General features: G+C 37.2%; 1 protein-coding gene across 2 annotated transcripts; it reads left to right on the top strand.

Annotated features, from left to right (window-relative positions):
* The first annotated feature begins 19,296 nt into the window (after positions 1-19,296).
* LOC114756878 (glucan endo-1,3-beta-glucosidase 14-like) lies at positions 19,297-21,133 on the top strand. Of its 2 annotated transcripts, none has more exons than XM_028945822.1 (3): positions 19,297-19,370; positions 19,462-20,786; positions 20,931-21,133. In XM_028945822.1, exons 1-2 carry the CDS (start codon positions 19,298-19,300, stop codon positions 20,556-20,558), a joined length of 1,170 nt encoding a protein of 389 aa, XP_028801655.1. In that variant the 5' UTR covers position 19,297; the 3' UTR covers positions 20,559-20,786; positions 20,931-21,133. The 2 variants fall into 2 exon arrangements, with proteins under 2 accessions (XP_028801655.1, XP_028801656.1); XM_028945823.1 differs by having other exon boundaries at positions 19,462-20,790.
* The last annotated feature ends 1,058 nt before the right edge of the window (positions 21,134-22,191 follow it).

The following is a 22,191-nucleotide window of genomic DNA, read 5'->3' as shown; positions in this document are numbered from 1 at the left end:
AAGAAAATCTAGAACAGCCAAAGGCATGGAGACATAACCGAGATCATCCACTGGAACAAGTCATTGGTAAAGTCAATGAAGGGGTCAAAACCCGGAGACAAGTAGTCAATGAAGTTCTTTTTTCTGCATTCATATCTCACATTGAACCCTCCAGTATTGACGAAGCACTATCCGATGAATTCTGGATAGTTGCAATGCAGGAAGAGCTTAACCAATTTGAAAGAAATCAAGTTTGGGAATTGGTACCCAGACCAGATGATCATCCAGTCATTGGCACCAAATGGGTATTCAAAAACAAGCTCGATGAATCTGCACAAATCGTCAGGAACAAAGCCAGATTAGTAGCTAAAGGCTATAATCAGAAGGAATCGATTATGAAGAAACGTATGCTCCTGTAGCCAGATTGGAAGCCATACGAGTTCTTTTGGCATTTGCTTGCATCAAAGATTTCAAACTATTTCAAATGGATGTTAAAAGTGCATTTTTGAACGGTTACATATCAGAAGAAGTTTTTATCGAACAACCTCCCGGTTTTGAAAATTCAAATTTTCCTAATCATATTTACAAACTTAAAAAGGCTTTATACGGTTTGAAGCAAGCTCCTAGAGCCTGGTATGAACGTCTTAGCAACTTCTTGATAGAAAAAGGATTTGAAAGAGGTAAAGTAGATGCCACACTTTTCATTAAAAGAGATAAGAAAGATCATTTGATTGTTCAGATATATGTGGATGATATCATTTTCGGTGCTACTAACGAAGATCTCTGTCAAGAATTTGCTAAGCTTATGCAGGGAGAATTCGAGATGTCCATGATGGGAGAACTAAATTTCTTTCTGGGATTGCAAATCAAACAAAAGAAAAACGGCATATTTATATCCCAGACGAAATATGTGAAGGAGTTACTGAAGAAATTTGGAATGGAGAATGCCAAAAGTGTAAAGACTCCTATGAGCTCAACCTGTTCGCTTGATGTGGACGAAGACGGCAAAAACATAAATCTCACAAGATATAGAGGGATGATCGGCTCTTTACTATACCTCATGCTAGTAGACCAGATATTCAATTCAGTGTGGGAATGTGCGCAAGATATCAGTCAGCTCCAAAAGAGTCACATGAAGAAGTTGTCAAGAGGATACTCAGATATCTTGTAGGAACTCAAAATTTAGGAATCTGGTATCCAAAAAGAGGAACTAAATATCTAATGGGATACTCAGACGCAGATCATGGTGGATATAAAACGGACAGAAAAAGCACCAGTGGACAATGTCAATTCTTCGGAGGATGTCTTGTCTCATGGTCAAGTAAAAAGCAGAACACCGTGGCAATCTCCTCAACGGAATCAGAATATGTAGCCACTGCCTGCTGTTGTGCTCAGATCTTATGGTTAAAGCAACAAATACAGGATTTAGGAATCAACTTACGTGAGATTCCAATCTTATGTGATAATACGAGCACGATAAGTCTGTCCAAGAATCCAGTCCATCATGCCCGAACCAAACACATTGATGTCCGACATCATTTCATTCGGGACCATGTTCAAAAGAAAGATGTAAAGGTTGAGTTCATCCCCACTGAATATCAGATAGCCAACATCTTCACGAAACCTCTAGATCAACAGAAGTTTAACTTCTTCAAAAGAGAATTGGGAATGGTAAATCCCAATGAACTGTAAGAAATCTCACGTTATCTTTCAAGATTAATTGTTTAAATTTATTGTTTTGATGATAAAATAACTAACTTAAGCATCGGAGTATGTAGAAATTTGTTTTGCAAGAAGCTCTGTTTTGATGAAGAAAAACAGAGGTAAACAGAGTATAAGATTATCGATCAAATGATCGATAATCCTGAAGGCAAGAAGGAAGTAATTTATCGATCACCTGATCGATAAATCCACTTTGTAAGTACTCCAACACAACATTTATCGATAATGTGATCGATAAATGCCTTATCATCAGAACATCGATCAGGAGCCTCAAGGTTTCGAGACCCCTCCTTCAGAATTGGTAAGCATTAATCGATAAGCTGACCGATAAGTAAATTATCGAACAGATGATCGATAAACTAGACTAGGTACGCATCTCTTTACTGACTTTATCGATAATATGTTCGATAAATGCATGATCGATAACGTGATCGATAATTCTGTTCTGTGTTCATGTGTGTTCTTCATATTTATCGAATACGTGATCGATCAAGAGTTGATCGATAACTTGATCGATAATTCTGAAGATTATAACGGTTTTTTTTGAAGCTCCTCTATCAGTTATCAAACCCTAACTCGAAAAATACCGGTCCCCTGTTTCACGCAACGGTCAGAAATCACTATTCCATTGAATTTTCAACCTCTCTTCCACTCGAATCCATATCTGTTACATTTCCAACCTTCACCGAGCTCAAAATACACCGTTTTAGCCGAACAATTTCTCAGAAATTGTTTAGTACCATCGAAATGGCTCGAGTAAAACAACCGAGTGTGGAAAGGGAAGAAGAGCCGGAGAAGCAACCCCAGTCAAGCGACACCATCCCTTCGGGCACTCGGAAACGATATCGACCGAAGGTACGGGAAGAACCATCGAAGAAGAAGGGGGTTCTGAAAATCCGTGAGAGTCGGGCCGAAGAGCAAGCGATCCCTCCGAGAAAATCCCCCCGGTCCAAGTCAAAATTACCAATAGTCACTGAAGAAACTGAAACCGAGTCGGATGATGAAGCCTCAGTTCAGAAAGTTGTGGAGACCGCGTTGAACGTATCCATTCCCAAGCAACCGAGGAAGAAAAAGCAAAGGGCCAGTGAAGGAATTGCGTGGCAAATTCCTCCTGAAGGTATTTCAACTGAATTCTCTGAGTTGCTGACTGGCAATCTTGATAGTAATGTTAATATAACCAAGTATAAAGCTGATTTTGGCAATAGAAAATTTTGCCCTGTGGTATCTGTGGACATAGAGGGTCTGAAGAAAAATACACACATTAATCTTGATCTAAGTGACCCCTTGCAGCATTATTCAAGTTGGTTAGCCATTGGAGGTGAATATTGTCCTGAGGTAGTTAAAAGAGTCTACTGTAATATGGAATCCGTAGAAGAGTATGATGATCAAGATAATCTCATAGAGAACTACTTAAAGATCACACTGAGAGGCAGATCTTTCAAACTCACAAGTGTCAAGTTAAATGAATTACTCGGGACTCAAGAATTTGTGAGAAGTAGCACCATGAATGAGGTAAAAGCCTACAAAATCTTAATGCAGAGTAATGACTACCCTGGTGAGCTGAATTTCCCTCCTAAGCAGATGTGTGATTTCTATAGGATCATCCATTACATCTATTCTAGGAGCATGGTAAACAAATCTGGTAGTTTCTCACATCTCACTCAGGATGACTACCTTCTTCTAGCCCGGATTATTAGTGGGGAAAAGATCAATATTGGGGATCTTATCTATTCTGAGATGAAGGACTTTGTCCTTAACAAGTCCAAATCAACCCCAATTCCCTATCCTCAACTGGCCACCTACCTTCTTCAGGCACATAATATTGCCCCATTTGAGCCTGGGGAACTCAAGACCAAGGTTCCTGCTTTTGGCCTCACTCAGCTCCACAAGATGAGGATCTCTGTTCCCTTTACACCATCACAGAAGGTATCTCAAAAGGATAAGGGAAAGCAACCTGCTGCTAGTACATCTCGGACCCAGGATGAAGCTGAATCCACTGCCGCCCCATCTCATGCCCCTGGTCCATCTTTTATGGAGAGATCCCTCAAGGAAATGTTTCCGGCTGAGCTTCACACGTTTGAGACCAGAGTATACACCACTGCCAGAGACTATGGGGAAATCTTTGATCGAAAGTTTGATGGCATTTCCAAAATTCTGGATCTTCACCGACAAGCTATGGTGGTTTTGGAAAAAGGAGTTACAGAGAGATTTGATTCAGTGGACAAGGAACTTCAAGAGCTTAAAGGGTTGGTTACTTCTCTCTGCCACAATTTCACTGCCCCTAGCACAAGCTTCAGCTATGAGGATCTCCTATTTCATCCACCCTCTCCTCCTCACCCTGAGCCTGCACCTCCTTCCTCTCCCTTACCTACTTCTCCTATTTCCACTTCTCCTTCTGTCCCATCTACCTCTGTCACAGTCCCTACCACTCTTGCTCTTATCACAGTACCTCAACTTGTTCCCTCCTTCCATTTTCCATCCTTTTCTCCACTTTCTCGCCTTCCTCCTCTTCCTATTCCCCTGACCATTCCCTCTGTTCATACCTCTTCCCCTTCATCTGATGCTGACAAAAAGGGGGAGAAGAAAACTGATGATGTTTCTTAGCTGCTTTATATTTTTTTTGATATTTCTTAGTTGTTTTACTTTTCTGTCACTTTTGTGTACCTTGATATATCTTGTGGCTACTAATATTTTTTCTCCTGATATATAGTTGCATTCTCGCTTATTATCTATGGCTGTGAATCTGTTTGTTATTTCTTTGTTAGTAGATTTATATCTCTTACTTATGTTTTGTCATTGAAAGAGAGCCTTAATTGTCGTTCGCTTAGAGGTTCTCGCTCAAAAATTTATCCAAGCTATGCAATAGTGCAAACTCGGGTCGTTCTCTTTTAGGAGCCTAAATTAGATGTCTAAGTTAGATTAATGCTATGCAGAATAATGAAAAAGGGGGTTTTTGGTGTTTTTAGCCATTAATAAAATACCAAAACTAAATGCAATTAATTCAAATCTAAGTTACTATGTTTTTGGATTTTTCTAAGATAGTAGTAATGAAGTGAAGTTAATGATATGTAATCTCTTGAATACAGTTTTGAAGCAATCATAGTTCAAAATAATTTTGGGAGTAGAAATCACCAAGTTTTCTAAATGAAAACCTTAAAGAACTCTTTAAGTCTAGGATCTTAATCAATGTCACCCATTTCATAAGATCCTATTAAGCTCACTTGGTGTGTGTATTAAAATTAATTAATGCACTTGGTTAAATGCAAGCCCAGATCAACTCAACAATCACACATTACCATGCAAGACAGAGAGTATCAAAAGAGTTGCATAGAAACATATATGTAACCACATATATTGAAGCTCAAATTCAACATTAACTAATCCAATACACAAAATGATCATCCAGAATTGATTACAACCATAATCAAAATAGTTCAGCTCAAATTTACAAATCCTAGACCTAGAAATTCATAAATAAAGAACTAGAACTTATAGATGAAGCTAACTCCCCTTTGAAGCTCTTGGAACTCATGCTTCTTCCACCATATTCAAGAGTTGAGAAGCTTAGCTAGTCATAACTCTTGAATCAACTCCAACTAGGTATTGTTCTTTAGCCATGGCAGCAGCAGATGGAAGAAATGGAAATGGGATTAGGGTTTCTGAGGTGGAGATGAGAGAAGAAGATGAAAGAGACGTAGGTGGTGGCTGAATAATGGTCATCTCCTCTCATCATACCCAAAATAGGGTTTCTAACCCGAAACTTACGTGCATGGGTCAGTTTCTGGGGATGGGTAGGTCAAAATTTCCCGAAATGGTCGGGTTTGAGATTTGCTGCTTCGAGAGGTTCGCCACGGCGAAGAATAGGTTCGCCGCGGCGAAACATGGCAGAGAGACCTTTCTTCACGGATGGATTTTTGCCGCGGCGAACTTAGGCAGAGGGTCCTTTCCTGCTTCTTTTGCCTTGAGTTCTTCAATTCTGGCCCAAATCTTAGTGTCCTACAATAAAAAAGTAACAAATTGAAGTACCAATTGTCCTAGAAGTCAATTGAATCCAATTAACAACCAATTATGACAATTTAATCATCAAAATGACACTAACTTAAAGTAAGAACCATAAATCTCAGTTAAGCACAATTTTCATTAAAAAGGACCAGAAAGTATGACAAAATCATGGATAATGATATGAAAAGAAACTAATATCTTGAGCTCAATCAAATTCCCCCACATTTAGACCTTTGTACTCCTGAACAAAGCGCGAGAATAATTCAAAGTGACACTAGCACAAAGAGAGACACTACCATGCTTAAAGATGAAAGCAGAAGATTAGTAAGAAATTCTCACAGAGTTGACATCAGTAAACAAGGATACGCTAAGAAAATGATCACAATGGAAAATTAACTTAAAAGATTGATTAAGAAAGATCCATCTCACGGATAAGTGTTTCACTCTTAACTCACTTGTCTTTAGGGTTATTTCACTCCAAGTCTACTCAATCCAATTTCTACCATAGGCTTGTAATAATTCTACCTCTCCACCATGAGAAACAATTTTGCAAATCAAGAGGACTTTTAGGGGTCAAAATTTGGAATGGAGGTCAGTCGGAATGAATGAAATGAGAATGAAAATGAAAATGTAAATGAGTACGAACATACAAATTATTAAGACAAAATTAGTCTAAATAAAAACTGGGAGAGAAGCTACTTATTTTTAATATTTATATCTTTATCCTCCTTTTTTTTTTTGCATATATCTCTTTTTCTTTTTCTACCCCTTTTTGTATTTTTTTTTATTTTTTTCGTATGAGCAACTTCTCTTTTTTTTTTTTAATATATTGCATGCATGTACTCAAGATGAAGGCTCAAAAGGGTTTGCAATGGTAAAATGATTGGGTTTGTGTTTGGGAAATGCGGGTATGAAATCGAATGCCTCTATCATTTTTACAAAAATTGATTCGCTAAGCTTCGATTAAGAATGAAAACAAGTTCTAGAGAAATATGAAATAAGCAGATTCACTCAATTCAATAACTTAAGGTCCAAAAATCCTTCCAACAAGGCTCAAATCTCAATTAGTCAATCTCAAAAGTTAACAACCACATAGTCATAATTTCAAAGCACATCATCAATTACTATCTGTCAAAAACATGAGAATAACTAATCTAAGTTCAACCCTCATTTAAAAGCATGAAAATTTTTCTAAAAGCACAAGTGAACTCTGAACTTTCTATCCATTTTAAAAAAAAAATTGTAGGAGCATAAAGATTCTAAGCCGGGAAAATTTCTGAAGACCAGTTGAGATTGCCAAGAATTTATTAAATTTTTTTTTTTTAGGGTTTCGCCGCGGTGAAGTATGGCCGAATGACTTATTACTCGTGAAAGAGGAGGCTTCGCCGCGGCGAAATAAGAAGTTGGCCGCGGCGAAACATGGCAGAAAGCGAAAATTCCTGTACAATTTCAACTCTTCAGCAACTAAACTCAAAATATTCACAATTAAACCCATCTATCAGTTCAAAAACATCTCAAAATCATCTAAATGCATGGATGCACGAGAAGCATTTGCTAAAATCCACAATATAGACCTCCCCCACACTTCAACACAACATTGTCCTCAATTTGTGAACAATGGGAATTAGGGACAGCAAATATGAGTAAGGAGGCGCAGAGGTGAAAATAGAACAAAGATTAAAGCAAACTAATCAGAAATCATCCAAGTGAACAAGTGTAAAAGCCAATGAGGCACAATAAAGGGTAAGAAACAATCCAGCCTCAAAACAACACATGAAACAAAAGAACAAACGAAAACAATAGAAAACCACAAGAACAGAAAACTAAGACTGATGCTCAGGATCAGCTGCTCCAGATCCTGACGGTCCTGCACCCGATGTGCCTGCTCTATGCAGACCCATATGGTGCTGTGGCTCCTCCTCCTCAGCCGGTAAAGCGAAGTTCAAACGATCCGCGAGCAAAGCATCAAAACGGCGGCGGTAGCGACGTTCTCGCTCATACAGTGCATCTCGGTCCTTTTGCCGCTTAATCTCTCGAAGGAGTGTGACGCGTATCTGGTGAACTTCCTCAGACAGCTCGTCGATGTCATCGACAAGCGTGTCTAAGGTGACGGGCTGGGGAGGTTCAGGAACATCCTGGCCTTCCTCGGCTGGATCAGTGGCTGCCTGGCCTGCACTAACATCGTAAACGGGGTGGACAGGTGGGTGGGGTGCAATGGTGAGCTGTTTAAGACGCTCAAACCGAAATAAAGATGCAGGTTCGAAGTAGCTGTCATCATTAAATGAAGGAACTCCGCACTTGCGGAAAAGGTCAGAGACAAGATGGGGAAAGACGATGCTATTGGTGACTTTTTTGGTATTGACGGAATCGTAGAGGGCGGATTGTATGATTTCAGCTACATCGAAAGATTTTCTGGTCATGAGGAGAAAAACAATAAGAGCTTGGCGTTTGGGGAGGTTCTGGAGGTGGGAAGTGGGTAGGATGTTATTGCAGACTAGGTGTAGCCACGGCTTTGCCTCAGGCCGAAAATCAGAACGTTTTAAGTACAGTTCAGCAGTGCGGGGACGATGCCAAGTGGCACCATCCCAGCAACGACGCCACTTGAAAGAGAGCCTTTCTGTCGTTCGCCTTGGGGTTCTCAATCAAAATTTAATCCAAGCTATGCAGTATAGTGTAAACTCGGGTCGTTTCACTTTGGGGAGCCTTTATTAATTACCTAAGCTAGACTAAATGCCATACAATGCAATGAAATGGGGTTTTGGGTTTTTAAGACTTAAATGAATGGTGCCTGAACTAAATGCAATGAAAACAAACCTAAGATACTATATTTTTGGTGTTTTAAGATAATAATGATGTAATGGAAATGATTGATAGGAAATCTCTTGAAAATGGTTTTGATGGCAATCATAGTTCACTTAAATATTGCGAGTTTCACAAATCCATTAGGTTTTCTTAATAAGAACCTCATTAACTCAATGAGTCCAAAGCTTACATTAATGAACTCATTAATGTAAACTTTGTTTAGCTTCCCTAATGTGTAAATTGGAATGATCATGCAAATGGCTTAATGAAACACACAATCAACTCAATACCCAAACACAACTAGGCAAGATAAGAGAGAATCATGAGAGAGACATTAAGCATACATGCAACTACATATATTTAAGCTCAAAGTTCAACATCAATCAATCCAATATACAAAAGATAATCAGTAACCACTGATTACAGAATTAATCAAAGTATCTAACTAAGAGTTTACAATTCCTAGACCTAGGAAATCATAAATGCCTAGCTAAAAACTGAAGATTAAAACTAAAACTCTCCTTTGAAGCTTAGGAACTCATGCTACTCCACCATCTTCAAGAGTTGATAAACCCTAGCCCTCCATAGCTTCAAGAAAAGCTCCAACTGAAGTGAATCCGTCGGCCATGGTAGCTGGGAGTGGAAGGAAATGAGATGGAGTGAAGGAAAGATGAAGGAAATGGATGGGAAAGAAGATGGAGATGGAGAGGCAAGAGGATGGGAGAATAGAGGTGTTGGAGGAGATGGAATGGAGTGTATGGTCGAAAATAGGGTTTCTAAGGGTTTTAGGGGTCCATCTGGGTCGGATCATATGATTAGAAGCTCCATTTTCGCGTTCTGATCCGGATCTAGCATTGCTGATATGAATAGTTCGCCGCGGCGAAGCATGCCCGAGAGGAGCTCCGCCTAATCTTGTGATTTCGCCGCGGCGAAGCTGTAAGTTGACCGCGGCGAACTCTGCCCGAGAGATTACTGGTGAGATTTCAATTTGGCGCCGCGGCGAAGAGAACTCTGCCCGAGAGATTACTGGTGAGATTTCAATTTGGCACCGCGGCGAAGATTCTCTTCGCCGCAGCGAATTCTATTAGTGCTGATACTCTGATCTTGTGTTGTGTCATCTTTTGGTCTTTGATCTTGGCTCCAATTCTCAATTGTCCTACAATAAAAAGCATCAATTGTCCTAGAAATCAACTGAATACAATTAATAACCAATTATGACAATCTTAACCTCAAAAAGACACTAACTCAAAGCAAGGACTCTTAATCTAAATTAAGCACAATTATCATCAAAAGGAGCCAAAATCTATGATAAATACCCTTAAAATGATATGAAATAACATAGAATAATTGGGCTAAATCAAATCCCCCACACTTAAACCTTTGTACTCCTGGACAAAGGCAATACAAAACTGAAGCAAGAGAATAGTATTGATATAAATGGGAACCCCTATGAATTCAAAGTAAGAAAGCAGTAGTGCCATTAATCCAACTCTTCAAATAAGCATCCATAGTGATCTAGGTTAATGAGAAGGGATTAAAGTAGAGTACAATCAATGCAATGGGAATGAGCAAAAGAGAAAACACTCAAGATATAAATTGTTTCACTCTACTCACCAAGTTGGGGTAATTTTCTCTCAAATCCACTTAATAAACCACTTTGCCATAAGCTTGTTAAAATCCTACCTCTCCACTTTTAATGCACAAATGCAATGATCAAGAGGACTTTTAAGGTTATGATAATGGGAAGGGTTAAATGAAATAAGATGAGGTGAACAGATATGAAATGATTAAGCACCAAGCATTTTAGAAAAGGTTTCCAACTACTATTTACTCTATTTCTCTAAAAGCACAACTTTGTTCTTCAAACCACCAATGAATTGCCTTGTTTGAACATTTTATTCTATTGGTACCATTTTATTTTGATCTTTCTTTCTTTGGCTTTTCTCAAGCATTTTCTTCTATTTCTTTGCCTTTTTCTATTTCTCTTTTCTCTGTTTTTTTTTATGCAATTCAAAACCCAAGAAGACAAAGTTTAACACATCATGAATGTAATAGTAAAAATGTTGGAAACTTGAATGTATAATGCATCTCTTGGCACTTAAGAAAAGATGAAGGCTCAAATGGTTAGCAATGGATAAAATCATGTGGGTTTGTGTTTGGAATATAAGGGTTTAGAAAAGAATGCCTCTATCATGCTCATCACATTAATGCAACTAAGTCTTGATTAAGAATTAGAACAAGTTTTAGAAAGTGAAAAATGTAAGTGGATGCAACTCACTGTGAATGAAAATTAGGCTCAAAGAATCTTCCAACAAGGCTAAATCTCAAATGCTCATGGACAAAGATTAATTGTACTCCAGATTAATCACAATGCATTAACTCAATCAATATAAAAGCAAGCTTGAAGAATTGTGACCAATGAAACTAAAACAATCAACTTTGAACAAATAGCAATTCTCATGAGTATCAATACAAGTTCATATACATTTACTAAAGTCCAAGAATACATAAATTCAAGTGTAAGTTAATTGAAGCAAAAATTTTCAAAAATTTTGACTTAAAATGTTCAAATTAAGTTTAAAAATCAATCAAAATTTTGAAATTTTTTTTTTAGAAACCAGATTTTCAATAAACATAGGAAAACACAACACAATCAATGAATATCAATCTCTCCCCCACACTTAAATCTTGCATTGTCCCCAATGCAAAACTCGAGTGTAACCCTAAACAAGAGAAACCAAAACCAAAAAGGGAGGAAAAGAAAAGAAAAGAAAACAAACTACTTTTACTACTGGGTATGTCCCTCCCCCACACTTATCTCACAAAATAAGCAAATAATTCAAAAGATAAGAGTTAAGGAAGGAAAGGGACAACCTTTAGAACGAAATCTCTTCAAACTCTTGTAGGAGAAGTTCTCATCTCGGATGAGAAACATGCATTTCTTCCATATGCTCACTTCTCCATTATTGATCTTCCTTAGTAGTGGTGGTGTGGAGTCCTGCAAGCAAGTAGAACCAACAGCAGTACCACATCCAGAAATAGAAACATGAAGAGGATAAAAATGAAATAAAGACAGGTTAGAAGTTAATCTCTCCAAGTAACTATCACAACCAAGGAAATCAATAGTACTCCCATCAGTAGGAGTCAAATTTTTATTTAAATTTTTTAAATACTCAAGCTTATGTGAAGTGGAAGCTGAAGAATCCAACTGACAGTTGTTGGAGTACAGTACATCACTATCACATTCACAAGAGGTAGTGTTTGAAGGGGAAGAAAGAAAGAACGAAATGATTTATACAAACTACTATTTACAATGCAAGATAAATCAGGAGGTAAATCACAAGATAAAACTTGTTGGAAAGACTTATTGATATTCATGATTTTATCAATTGAAACTTTAAAGCCTTTCTCAACATTATTAAAAGCTACTAACTCAATGGGATTATCATGAATTTGATTCTTAAGGCAATGGTTAGGTTCACATTTTTCCACAAAATCATCTTCTAGGCAATTCACATCAACATCATGCTTTATATTTTCAGCACTTTCAGTACTAGGTGATGCACACACTTTACCAAAGTTCTGCTTTTGCCACTCAACAAGTATATCATTTTTGTTATCAATGCAATCCATGCATATAGTATGAGCATTGCAAGAATAAGATAAAGGTTCATTCAAATCAGAATTAGTTTCACCATCCAATCTAGCACTAGAAAGAGAAGCATGTTCTTCACGTAAAGAAGCAGTGACAGTGCAAGCAACATCATCAACTAAACAACTACTATTAGAAGTGTTCAAGTGAGAATTTTCATTTTGGAACATATGAGGGGATTCAACTATGATTTCCTCATCCACCTCATTATCACTCACATCATCAATAACTTCAACAGGAATAGTAGTTCTAGCACAAGGGTCAATCTCCTCAAGAAGAGGAGCAATATTACCTTATGTAAGGCACGAGTCCTTGTGAGTTTGTGGATGTTCTTGCTTCATCTCAACCTCTTGCATCAGTGAATTTGGACACTTTGATTCATCCTTCCCCATCCCAGATTCAATTTGCGCTATATCACTCAAGAACTTTCCCAATGCACTTTGACATTCTTCTAACTCTTCCTCTGATTCCTTAGAAATTCCAAACATTTCTACCTCTTCAAGTAATCCATGGTAGTATGAATTCAAGCGGTCATAAGCTTCTCTTAAAAATCGTATCTGGTCATTCTTAGGAATAGTGAGAAATGGGTCAGGTTCACTAAATTCATGTTCATGAGATGGGGGAAGGGGTTGGTACATAGATTGGGACAAGGGCTGGTGGTGGTAGTCATTTGGCGAAGGAGATGGTTCAAAGGGGGAATTATTTGGTGAGAATGGTTCAAGATATGAAGTGGGACATGGATGGAATGATGGTGATGGTTCATGAAATGGTTGGTGAGAGGAGGAAGGGTATTGGTGGTAGGGTTCATGTGATGGAATGTTTGGCTCATGATATGGATGATGTGAAGGAAAGTGTTCAAAGTGTGGATTGTTTGGTGGAGGTGATAGCTCATAATGTTGTCCTAATGGTGAATGTTGGTTTATGTATGAATGGAATGAAGAGGTATGGTAAGGGGAATGTGGAGGTTCATTCATCCAATCATAGCCATGGTTATGGTGAGGATAGGGATCATGCCCTTGATAAGTCCCACTATGCTCTTCATGATCAAAATGTGCCTGAAGCAGATCCAATTCCTCTTGTATGGCATCAAGCCTTTGAGAAAAATCATAACCCATCAGAGTATTGTCACCTATAAAAGAGGAAGGGTGATCAAATGGACCTAAATTATTATTAAACCAAGCCATAAGAAAGCTAAACAATCAATTCCAAAAGAGTTTTTAAGAAATTTTTTTTTTTTAAGATAGGGGACCCTTCGTCACGGCGAAAATAAGAGTTTGCCGCAACAAAGATGTCCAGAGGGGGAGAATGGAGTCTGGTTCAACACGCTACACCGCGGCGAAACACAAAGTTGGCCGCGGCGAAGGTGTCTTGAGAAGGATTCTCACAGAAATCTGACAAGTTGGCCGCAGCGAAACAGGGAGTTGGCCGCGGCGAAATGTCACAGACAGTAAGAAAACTAGAACACAACAACAAAAACACAGAGAATGAAAACAAGAAGAAACTCAAAAATGCAATGAATGCTATGAAGGGTATGAAACTGTATGTAAAAATCGAAATCAAAATCAGGATCTTTGTTTGTATATCTTAAAATTTTTATGCAATGCAAAATCTATATGCACAATGCAAAAATGTAACCTAACAGGCTCACAAAACCCCAATCAACCAAAGTTGACAGTTAACTAGCCTAAGAAACCAACTTAATGGCTCCCCAGCAACGGCGCCACTTGAAAGAGAGCCTTAATTGTCGTTCGCTTAGAGGTTCTCGCTCAAAAATTTATCCAAGCTATGCAGTAGTGCAAACTCGGGTCGTTCTCTTTTGGGAGCCTAAATTAGATGTCTAAGTTAGATTAATGCTATGCAGAATAATGAAAAAGGGGGTTTTTGGTGTTTTTAGCCATTAATAAAATACCAAAACTAAATGCAATTAATTCAAATCTAAGTTACTATGTTTTGGATTTTTCTAAGATAGTAGTAATGAAGTGAAGTTAATGATATGTAATCTCTTGAATACAGTTTTGAAGCAATCATAGTTCAAAATAATTTTGGGAGTAGAAATCACCAAGTTTTCTAAATGAAAACCTTAAAGAACTCTTTAAGTCTAGGATCTTAATCAATGTCACCCATTTCATAAGATCCTATTAAGCTCACTTGGTGTGTGTATTAAAATTAATTAATGCACTTGGTTAAATGCAAGCCCAGATCAACTCAACAATCACACATTACCATGCAAGACAGAGAGTATCAAAAGAGTTGCATAGAAACATATATGTAACCACATATATTGAAGCTCAAATTCAACATTAACTGATCCAATACACAAAATGATCATCCAGAATTGATTACAACCATAATCAAAATAGTTCAGCTCAAATTTACAAATCCTAGACCTAGAAATTCATAAATAAAGAACTAGAACTTATAGATGAAGCTAACTCCCCTTTGAAGCTCTTGGAACTCATGCTTCTTCCACCATATTCAAGAGTTGAGAAGCTTAGCTAGTCATAACTCTTGAATCAACTCCAACTAGGTATTGTTCTTCAGCCATGGCAGCAGCAGATGGAAGAAATGGAAATGGGATTAGGGTTTCTGAGGTGGAGATGAGAGAAGAAGATGAAAGAGACGTAGGTGGTGGCTGAATAATGGTCATCTCCTCTCATCATACCCAAAATAGGGTTTCTAACCCGAAACTTACATGCATGGGTCGGTTTCTGGGGATGGGTAGGTCAAAATTTCCCGAAATGGTCGGGTTTGAGATTTGCTGCTTCGAGAGGTTCGCCACGGCGAAGAATAGGTTCGCCGCGGCGAAACATGGCAGAGAGACCTTTCTTCACGGATGGATTTTCGCCGCGGCGAACTTAGGCAGAGGGTCCTTTCCTGCTTCTTTTGCCTTGAGTTCTTCAATTCTGGCCCAAATCTTAGTGTCCTACAATAAAAAAGTAACAAATTGAAGTACCAATTGTCCTAGAAGTCAATTGCATCCAATTAACAACCAATTATGACAATTTAATCATCAAAATGACACTAACTTAAAGTAAGAACCATAAATCTCAGTTAAGCACAATTTTCATTAAAAAGGACCAGAAAGTATGACAAAATCATGGATAATGATATGAAAAGAAACTAATATCTTGAGCTCAATCAGTCATCATCAAAAAGGGGGAGAATGTTAGGATTATGGTTTTGATGATAACAAAGTTAGATTAATTGGGTTAAGTATGTTGATCGATCAACTGATCGATCAAATGATTATCGATAAGCTATCAGATAACTGTTCAGTAGAAATCAGTTTTATATTAAGCTTTTTAATTGAAGAGCTATTCGATAATTGGTTGATCGATAAAATGATCGATTATCGCTAACATGGAAGTTACATAAGGTAACAGTTAATTATCGATCACTTGATCGATAACATCAGATAAACAATCAAGTAACAGATAAAGAGAACCAAATCTGAAGTGCATTTATTGATCACATGATCGATAAATCAGTTATCAATAACGACTTCGATAAGAGGTAACACTATCTACTCGTTCTGCACATTAATTCTGTCATCATTTATCCATCATATTATCGATCACTTGTTTATCGATCATATGATCGAATATTATGCTCTAACTCTCTGAATGCAGGTACTCATCATAGCTGCTGAATCGATAACCTTATTGATCACTAAGTTATTGATCACATGATCGATAATCAATGTTTTATCTGCTCATACTTAGTTTCTCTAGAACCAAATTATCGATAACATTATCGATAATTTAACTTGTCTGCATAGTATCTTTTCACATAACATGATCGACAAAGAGTCTCAGGATTATTATCTTCACTGCATTAACTTATGTTGAATCATTTTTTTCGATCACCTAATCGATCATTGATTTATCGATAATATGATCGATCATCCGATTTCCTAAAACTCATGTTTTCACATAACGTGATCGATAATCAGTTTCTTTATTAAATCTCTGTTTTTCATTTTATCGATCACTTGATCGAATATTCATTGATCAATCACCTGTTCAATTAATCCACATAGTCTGTGTTTTTCGCTGAATATATTCTTACTCATTGTTTATCGATAACCTTATCCATCATCCATTTATCGATAATCTGTTCGATCATCAATGACTGAAGTTTCATTTCTGTAACACTTGGATTATCGATAATCTGTTTGATCAACAAGTGTTCAATCATGGAATGATTTCCATTTCAACATCAGTCGACTATGATGATTCTTAAAATCAATGATCCAACACTTGATCGATAATCATGTTGAACTGATTCAAAAGCTTTCCCTTTGTTTATCAATAACCTGATCGATCAACAAGTAATTAATCACCACTTCGATTAAGCATGTCCAGGATCTCTTTCTGCTCTTTTTACAGATAAATCATTTCATCTAGAATCATTGTATAATCGATTCATTTTTCTTCTTAGTTCATGACTAAAGCATACACCGCAAGACTCTTACTTGTTCAAAGTTTAAAATATACAGATTACTAAGAAAGACTGTAACGGCTCTTAAACGGGATTACGTAAACTGTAACCTACAGTGTCAGAAGCTCAGACGCATTAATGGCGGAACCGTTGAAACCGGCGAAACACGCAAACGGAGTCACAACGGCTAGAAGCTCTTCCGTCTAACGGCTACTTAACGATCTCAACTATAAAAGGCGCGAAGAAGCATTAATGAAGGGAATTGAATACCGGAACTACCATCTGTGATTATTAAGTCTAGCATTCAATACTCTGTTTCTTCAATACTACTGAGCGTCAGTGTTCATCATTAATTTCACTCTGTAAGAGAGTCGATAACTATCCTTCAATAATTACTATTGAGTGATACTCAAGAGTGTGGACTCTTGAGAGGGCTTGTATCCTTACGAGAGTAAGGGGGAGTGATTGAGTGATTCAATTACTATATCGAGGCACCAAGAGCCCTATCGATCTTGGAAGATAGTGAAATACTCAGAGGTGTTCTGAAGACTGGACGTAGGTCAAGTGGTTAGGACCGAACCAGTATAAATCTTGTGTCTTCCTTCTGCGGTGAAATCGCTCTTGACTCTAACTCTCTGTTTTCTATACTGTCTCGTTTTAATTTCGCAATTTTTTTAACTCACCCAATTCACCCCCCTCTTGGGTGAGATTGATTCTAACAAGTTTGATATACTTTTCTTTACTCATTTTCTGAGAGTAACTTAAGAGTGTGGACTCTTGAGGGGATTATAGCCTTATGGGTAGTCATAAGGAGTGATTATAGAAATCATTTACTGTACTGAGACGTCAAGAGCCTGTTTAATCTTGGGAACATAGTGAAAATCTCAGAGGTGTTTTGAGGACTAGACATAGGTCAAGTGGTTGAAATCGAACCAGTATAAATCTTGTTTCTTCGTTCTGTGGTGAAATCTTTCTAACTTAATCTTCTCTGTTTTACCTGCTTTACCGTTTTATTACGTTAAAATTTTTATAACTCACCAAATTCACCCCCTTCTTGGGTAAAGCTACCACTAACAATCTTAATGAGAAACATTGGGGCTAAATACAACAAAAGACTTACATTTATTGCTCTATTCTAACCAAACCATAGACAATACATACAATGAACAAGTTTAACAGAGTAAAAGTTTTTAATCATGCTTTCAAAGAAAAAACAAAGTTATCAAGCACAAAGTAAATGAGTAATTTGTTGGGCTTTCTGACAAATTTTGATCCTTCTCCAATAATTTGAACTCTGTAATTTGAAAATCATGCATGACAAAAAGTTTGTAGAAAGAATATATAAAAATAGAGAAAGATGATCACGTTATCTGATATCTCGATGTAAAACAACTACAAAAATAAGTTGACCATTATATGATACTATTGATGATCATGTCAACCTAGATTAAAATAGTTGCAATCAACAGACAAGATAATTTATATATTTTAGAATATTGATTTGGACGCTATATATTTTAAGGTATTTTTTTAACAAAAACAAAGCTATTTATTTATTTTGAATTGGATTGTCTTATATCCTTTTACCAAATTTACTGATCTTTTTTTGCGATGGAAGCTTGGTTAGGGTGAAAATTAACGTTCAAATAGGAGCATAATTATTGGGCGTAATTTCTTGAGATCATCATTACACGTATGCACGTAACGCGCGCTCCAAACTTGGCATTGGATTGTTGGAAAAGGACAAGACACGTGGCGGGTACAAGATAACAAATCTCAGAGAGTTGTAGCTTATAATAATTAATCCTAACGTCAACGGTCCTTAAACGGTCATGTCTCCGCTTAAAATAATTGTTATACAGTGGTGAGATCCCGGAAAGAAATAACAGTATGTCTGCCTTAAAATTCTAAAATTTCCTGTTGACCATAACATATTCTTTCTTAAAAGTAATTCTCTTATTTACAACTCAAATTTCACATAGATTACTTTACGCTATTCTTTCCCATAAAAAATGTAAAAATAATTATTGCATATTATTTGTATAAGACATATTTTCATATTTATTATTTATAGATATACTACTATAATCATTTTAAATAAATTTTCATATAATTATATAATATTATTAGGTTGAATCAGAGATATAAGATATTGAGTAAAATTAAATTCCTTTCATTCATTTAATTTAGGAAAAATGAAGAAAAAGAAGTAAAAAATTACTAAATGTCAAATAAAAAATGTTAAAGAAAATTTGTTGTCATATAGATTTAGAGTTGTCAACATCAAATAAAATATTATTATCAAAATTAATTTAAAATTTAATAAATTTTAGTTTCTGTTTTGTCATTTTTCCTTTAATTTATCCCTGAAATTTCTAAAATTTTTTATTGAAAAGCATACTGAACAAATGGAAATTGATTTTTTTTTGTTGAATATTTTTGAGTAACTATTCCAAAATTTTCAAAAACTACTGGCCATTCACTTTTGCGAATTCCCAACTATTCCCTGTACTGTGGGTCCCACCAGTCCGTCATACATAATTACAATTCTACCCCCACCTCATTTCCCGTTTCAAGCTCCATCTCCCCGCCTCCGCACCCCTCATCCTGCTGCCACTATCTGCCTCTATATAATACCACGTTTCAACATCACTAACACGCGACAACTGCTCTTCCTCTTCCTTCTCCCCGAAACTGAGCATGGCTTCTCCTTCATTCTCATCATTCTTCTTCTCGTTCTTCATCCTCTTCTCACTACTGCCAGCTCCATCACGTATGTATGATATATAATCATGTACATATGTCGAGCTCAAAATTTTCTGAAACTGGTACTGAATTTGCTTCTATTTTGATGTGTTTTGCAGATGCTGGTGGATCTTTCGGAATCAACTATGGAAGAGTAGCCAATGACCTACCACCAGCGTCCAAGGTGGTGGAGCTTCTCAAGTCTCAAGGTCTCGCTCGTGTGAAGCTCTACGACACTGACGCCGACGTCCTCACCGCCCTAGCAAACTCCAGCATTTCCGTCGTCGTCGCTCTCCCAAACGAGTTACTCTCCGCCGCTGCCGCAGATCAATCATTCACCGACGCCTGGGTCCAAGCCAACATCTCACGCTACTACCCCGCCACCCCAATCGAAGCCGTCGCCGTCGGGAACGAAGTCTTCGTCGATCCAAAGAACACTACACAGTTCCTCGTACCCGCCATTAAGAACGTTTACGCTTCTCTGGTTAAGCAAAACATAAGCACTAATATTAAAGTTTCTTCCCCCATAGCTCTCTCCGCCCTGCAATCATCATACCCGAGTTCAGCCGGATCCTTCAAGTCCGAATTAATCGAACCCGTGATCAAGCCCATGTTGGATTTCCTTCGCGAAACATCGTCGTATCTGATGGTAAACGCGTATCCATTCTTCGCTTATGCTGCGAATGCTGATAAGATCTCTCTGGACTACGCACTGTTCAAAGAGAACCCGGGTGTGGTGGATTCGGGTAACGGGTTGACATATTACAGCCTGTTCGACGCTGAGATCGACGCCGTTTTCGCGGCCATGTCGGCCTTGCAATACGACGACGTAAAGATGGTCGTGACAGAGACGGGGTGGCCCTCCAAGGGAGATGAGGACGAAGTTGGGGCCAGCGAGGACAATGCGGCGTCGTATAATGGCAACCTCGTGCGCCGGGTGTTAAAGAGAAGTGGGACCCCCTTGAGGCCAAATGACCCACTGAATGTTTTCCTCTTCGCTTTGTTCAACGAGGACGAGAAACCGGGTCCCACATCGGAGAGAAACTACGGGTTGTTTTATCCCGACGAACAGAAGGTGTACAACATTCCGTTGACGCTTGGGAAGCTTAAGGGCGGCGTCGAGTCGGAGCCAACGTGGAACGTCGAGAAGAGTCAGGTTCCGGTAACCAGAGGAGGGAGGGTGGAAACGACGTCGCTTCATGGCCGGACTTGGTGAGTGGCTAATGTACAAGCTGGGGAGAAGAGGTTGAAAGCCGCACTTGATTATGCTTGTGGTGAGGGAGGCGCTGATTGCCGTCCGATTCAAGAAGGTTCCACGTGTTACGATCCCAACACGTTAGATGCCCATGCTTCGTATGCTTTCAATAGTTATTATCAGAGGAAGTCACGTGGAGCTGGCACGTGCGATTTCGGTGGTGCCGCCTTGTGGTCACTCAGCCTCCCAGTAGGTGTTCTTTTTTCCCTAATTTTTAACTTCTAATTTATTCGTTACAACAAAGATTTTTTATGATTTCCTAAATTTTTTTAAGAAACTGTACTATAAATTTTACAACTGTATAAATATATGACATCTTTATGTGTGACGCAGGATATGGAAGTTGTGTCTTACCCGCCACAAGATACTGAAAGATCATGATGCGTTAAATGAAGAAGTTGAAACTGGACTGGTTGAGTTTACTTTTATTACTTTTTTTAACGTATATTTTAGTATTTAAGGCAGGTTTACTTAATCATCAATTTGTTTTGTAATTATTCATACTTTTATAACCTAGAATACTTAGTTATTTGTTATGTGAATTTAGCAGGCACAGGCACGAAAAGTAGTCGTCTAATTTAAAAATACAAATTTAATTAACATGCGCGAGAGTGAATAAATCTTAATTAGTACTTTAATTTAAAATTTTAAGTAAAAGCTTGTTGATTTTAATACAGCTGGTTTTCCACAAGCACTGAATTGTTGGTCGAAGTTTAGCATCAAGTTAGATATTGAGCAAATGAATAGTTGGCCATAAAAAGGTGAGAAATTAAACTACTATCTGTTGTTCTAATTATAAGACATCGTTTATATTTTATAAATAATATCTTATAATTACGACCGGAGGTAATATTTCATAATTCACATCCAAGCAAACAAAGTTATTAATTAAACAATAAAATTATAATAAAAACAAAAATATCTTATAAATTTTCTTCTAGAACAAATCTCTTTTAAAACAATATAATAATTTTTTACAATTTTTTTAAAATGTCAGTTTAAAAAATATTCTTGTAAATCAAAAAAGAAATATAATTGCAATTTTATAAAAGTTTGAATATATCTGTATGTGGCATCAATGAATATCTGTATATGTGATTTATTTGTTATAGAATACAAAAAAAAAATGATGGAGGAATTAGCGAATGAATTTTTTTTTTGTCAGTAATTTGTAGGAAAATTCTTTGTTAAAATTATTGATGGAATTTCCTACGACATTTTTTATAGCTAAATTGGTAACCAAATTAGCCAGGAAGTGACTATTTCTATTTCTAATCCATGGCTAATTTCATTGCTAAATTTGGCAGCGAAATTAGCCATGCAATTTTTCTATCTCTAATTTTACATGAAACATTTTTAGTAATGGAATTAGCCACAAATTTTTTCGTGGGTAGTTTTCGTGACTAATTTCGTCAATAATTTCATATGAAATCTTTTATCAATAGAATTAGTCACGGAATTTTTCCATGGCTTATCTCATATGTAATTTTACATGGAATTATTTTTAACTATTGAATTAGTCAAAAAAAATTTTTGGGGCTAACACCATTAGTAATTATGTTGCCAAATTGCTTATCGCAAAATTTTTTGTTGA

Source organism: Neltuma alba, unplaced genomic scaffold (assembly GCF_004799145.2).
Source record: "Neltuma alba isolate B1F8T4 unplaced genomic scaffold, ASM479914v2 tig00010519_pilon, whole genome shotgun sequence".
NCBI lineage: Eukaryota > Viridiplantae > Streptophyta > Magnoliopsida > Fabales > Fabaceae > Neltuma > Neltuma alba.
The sequence above is the reverse complement of the archived record's forward strand: the minus strand, read 5'-3'. Positions and strand labels throughout refer to the sequence as shown.

What these genes read in the sequence shown, in the direction of transcription:
- LOC114756878 (XM_028945822.1), top strand. Translation starts at nt 19,298, where the DNA reads ATGGCTTCTCCTTCATTCTCATCATTCTTCTTCTCGTTCTTCATCCTC. An exon ending in ACTACTGCCAGCTCCATCAC is followed by an intron (nt 19,371 to 19,461) that starts GTATGTATGATA and finishes TGTGTTTTGCAG; the next exon opens with ATGCTGGTGGATCTTTCGGA.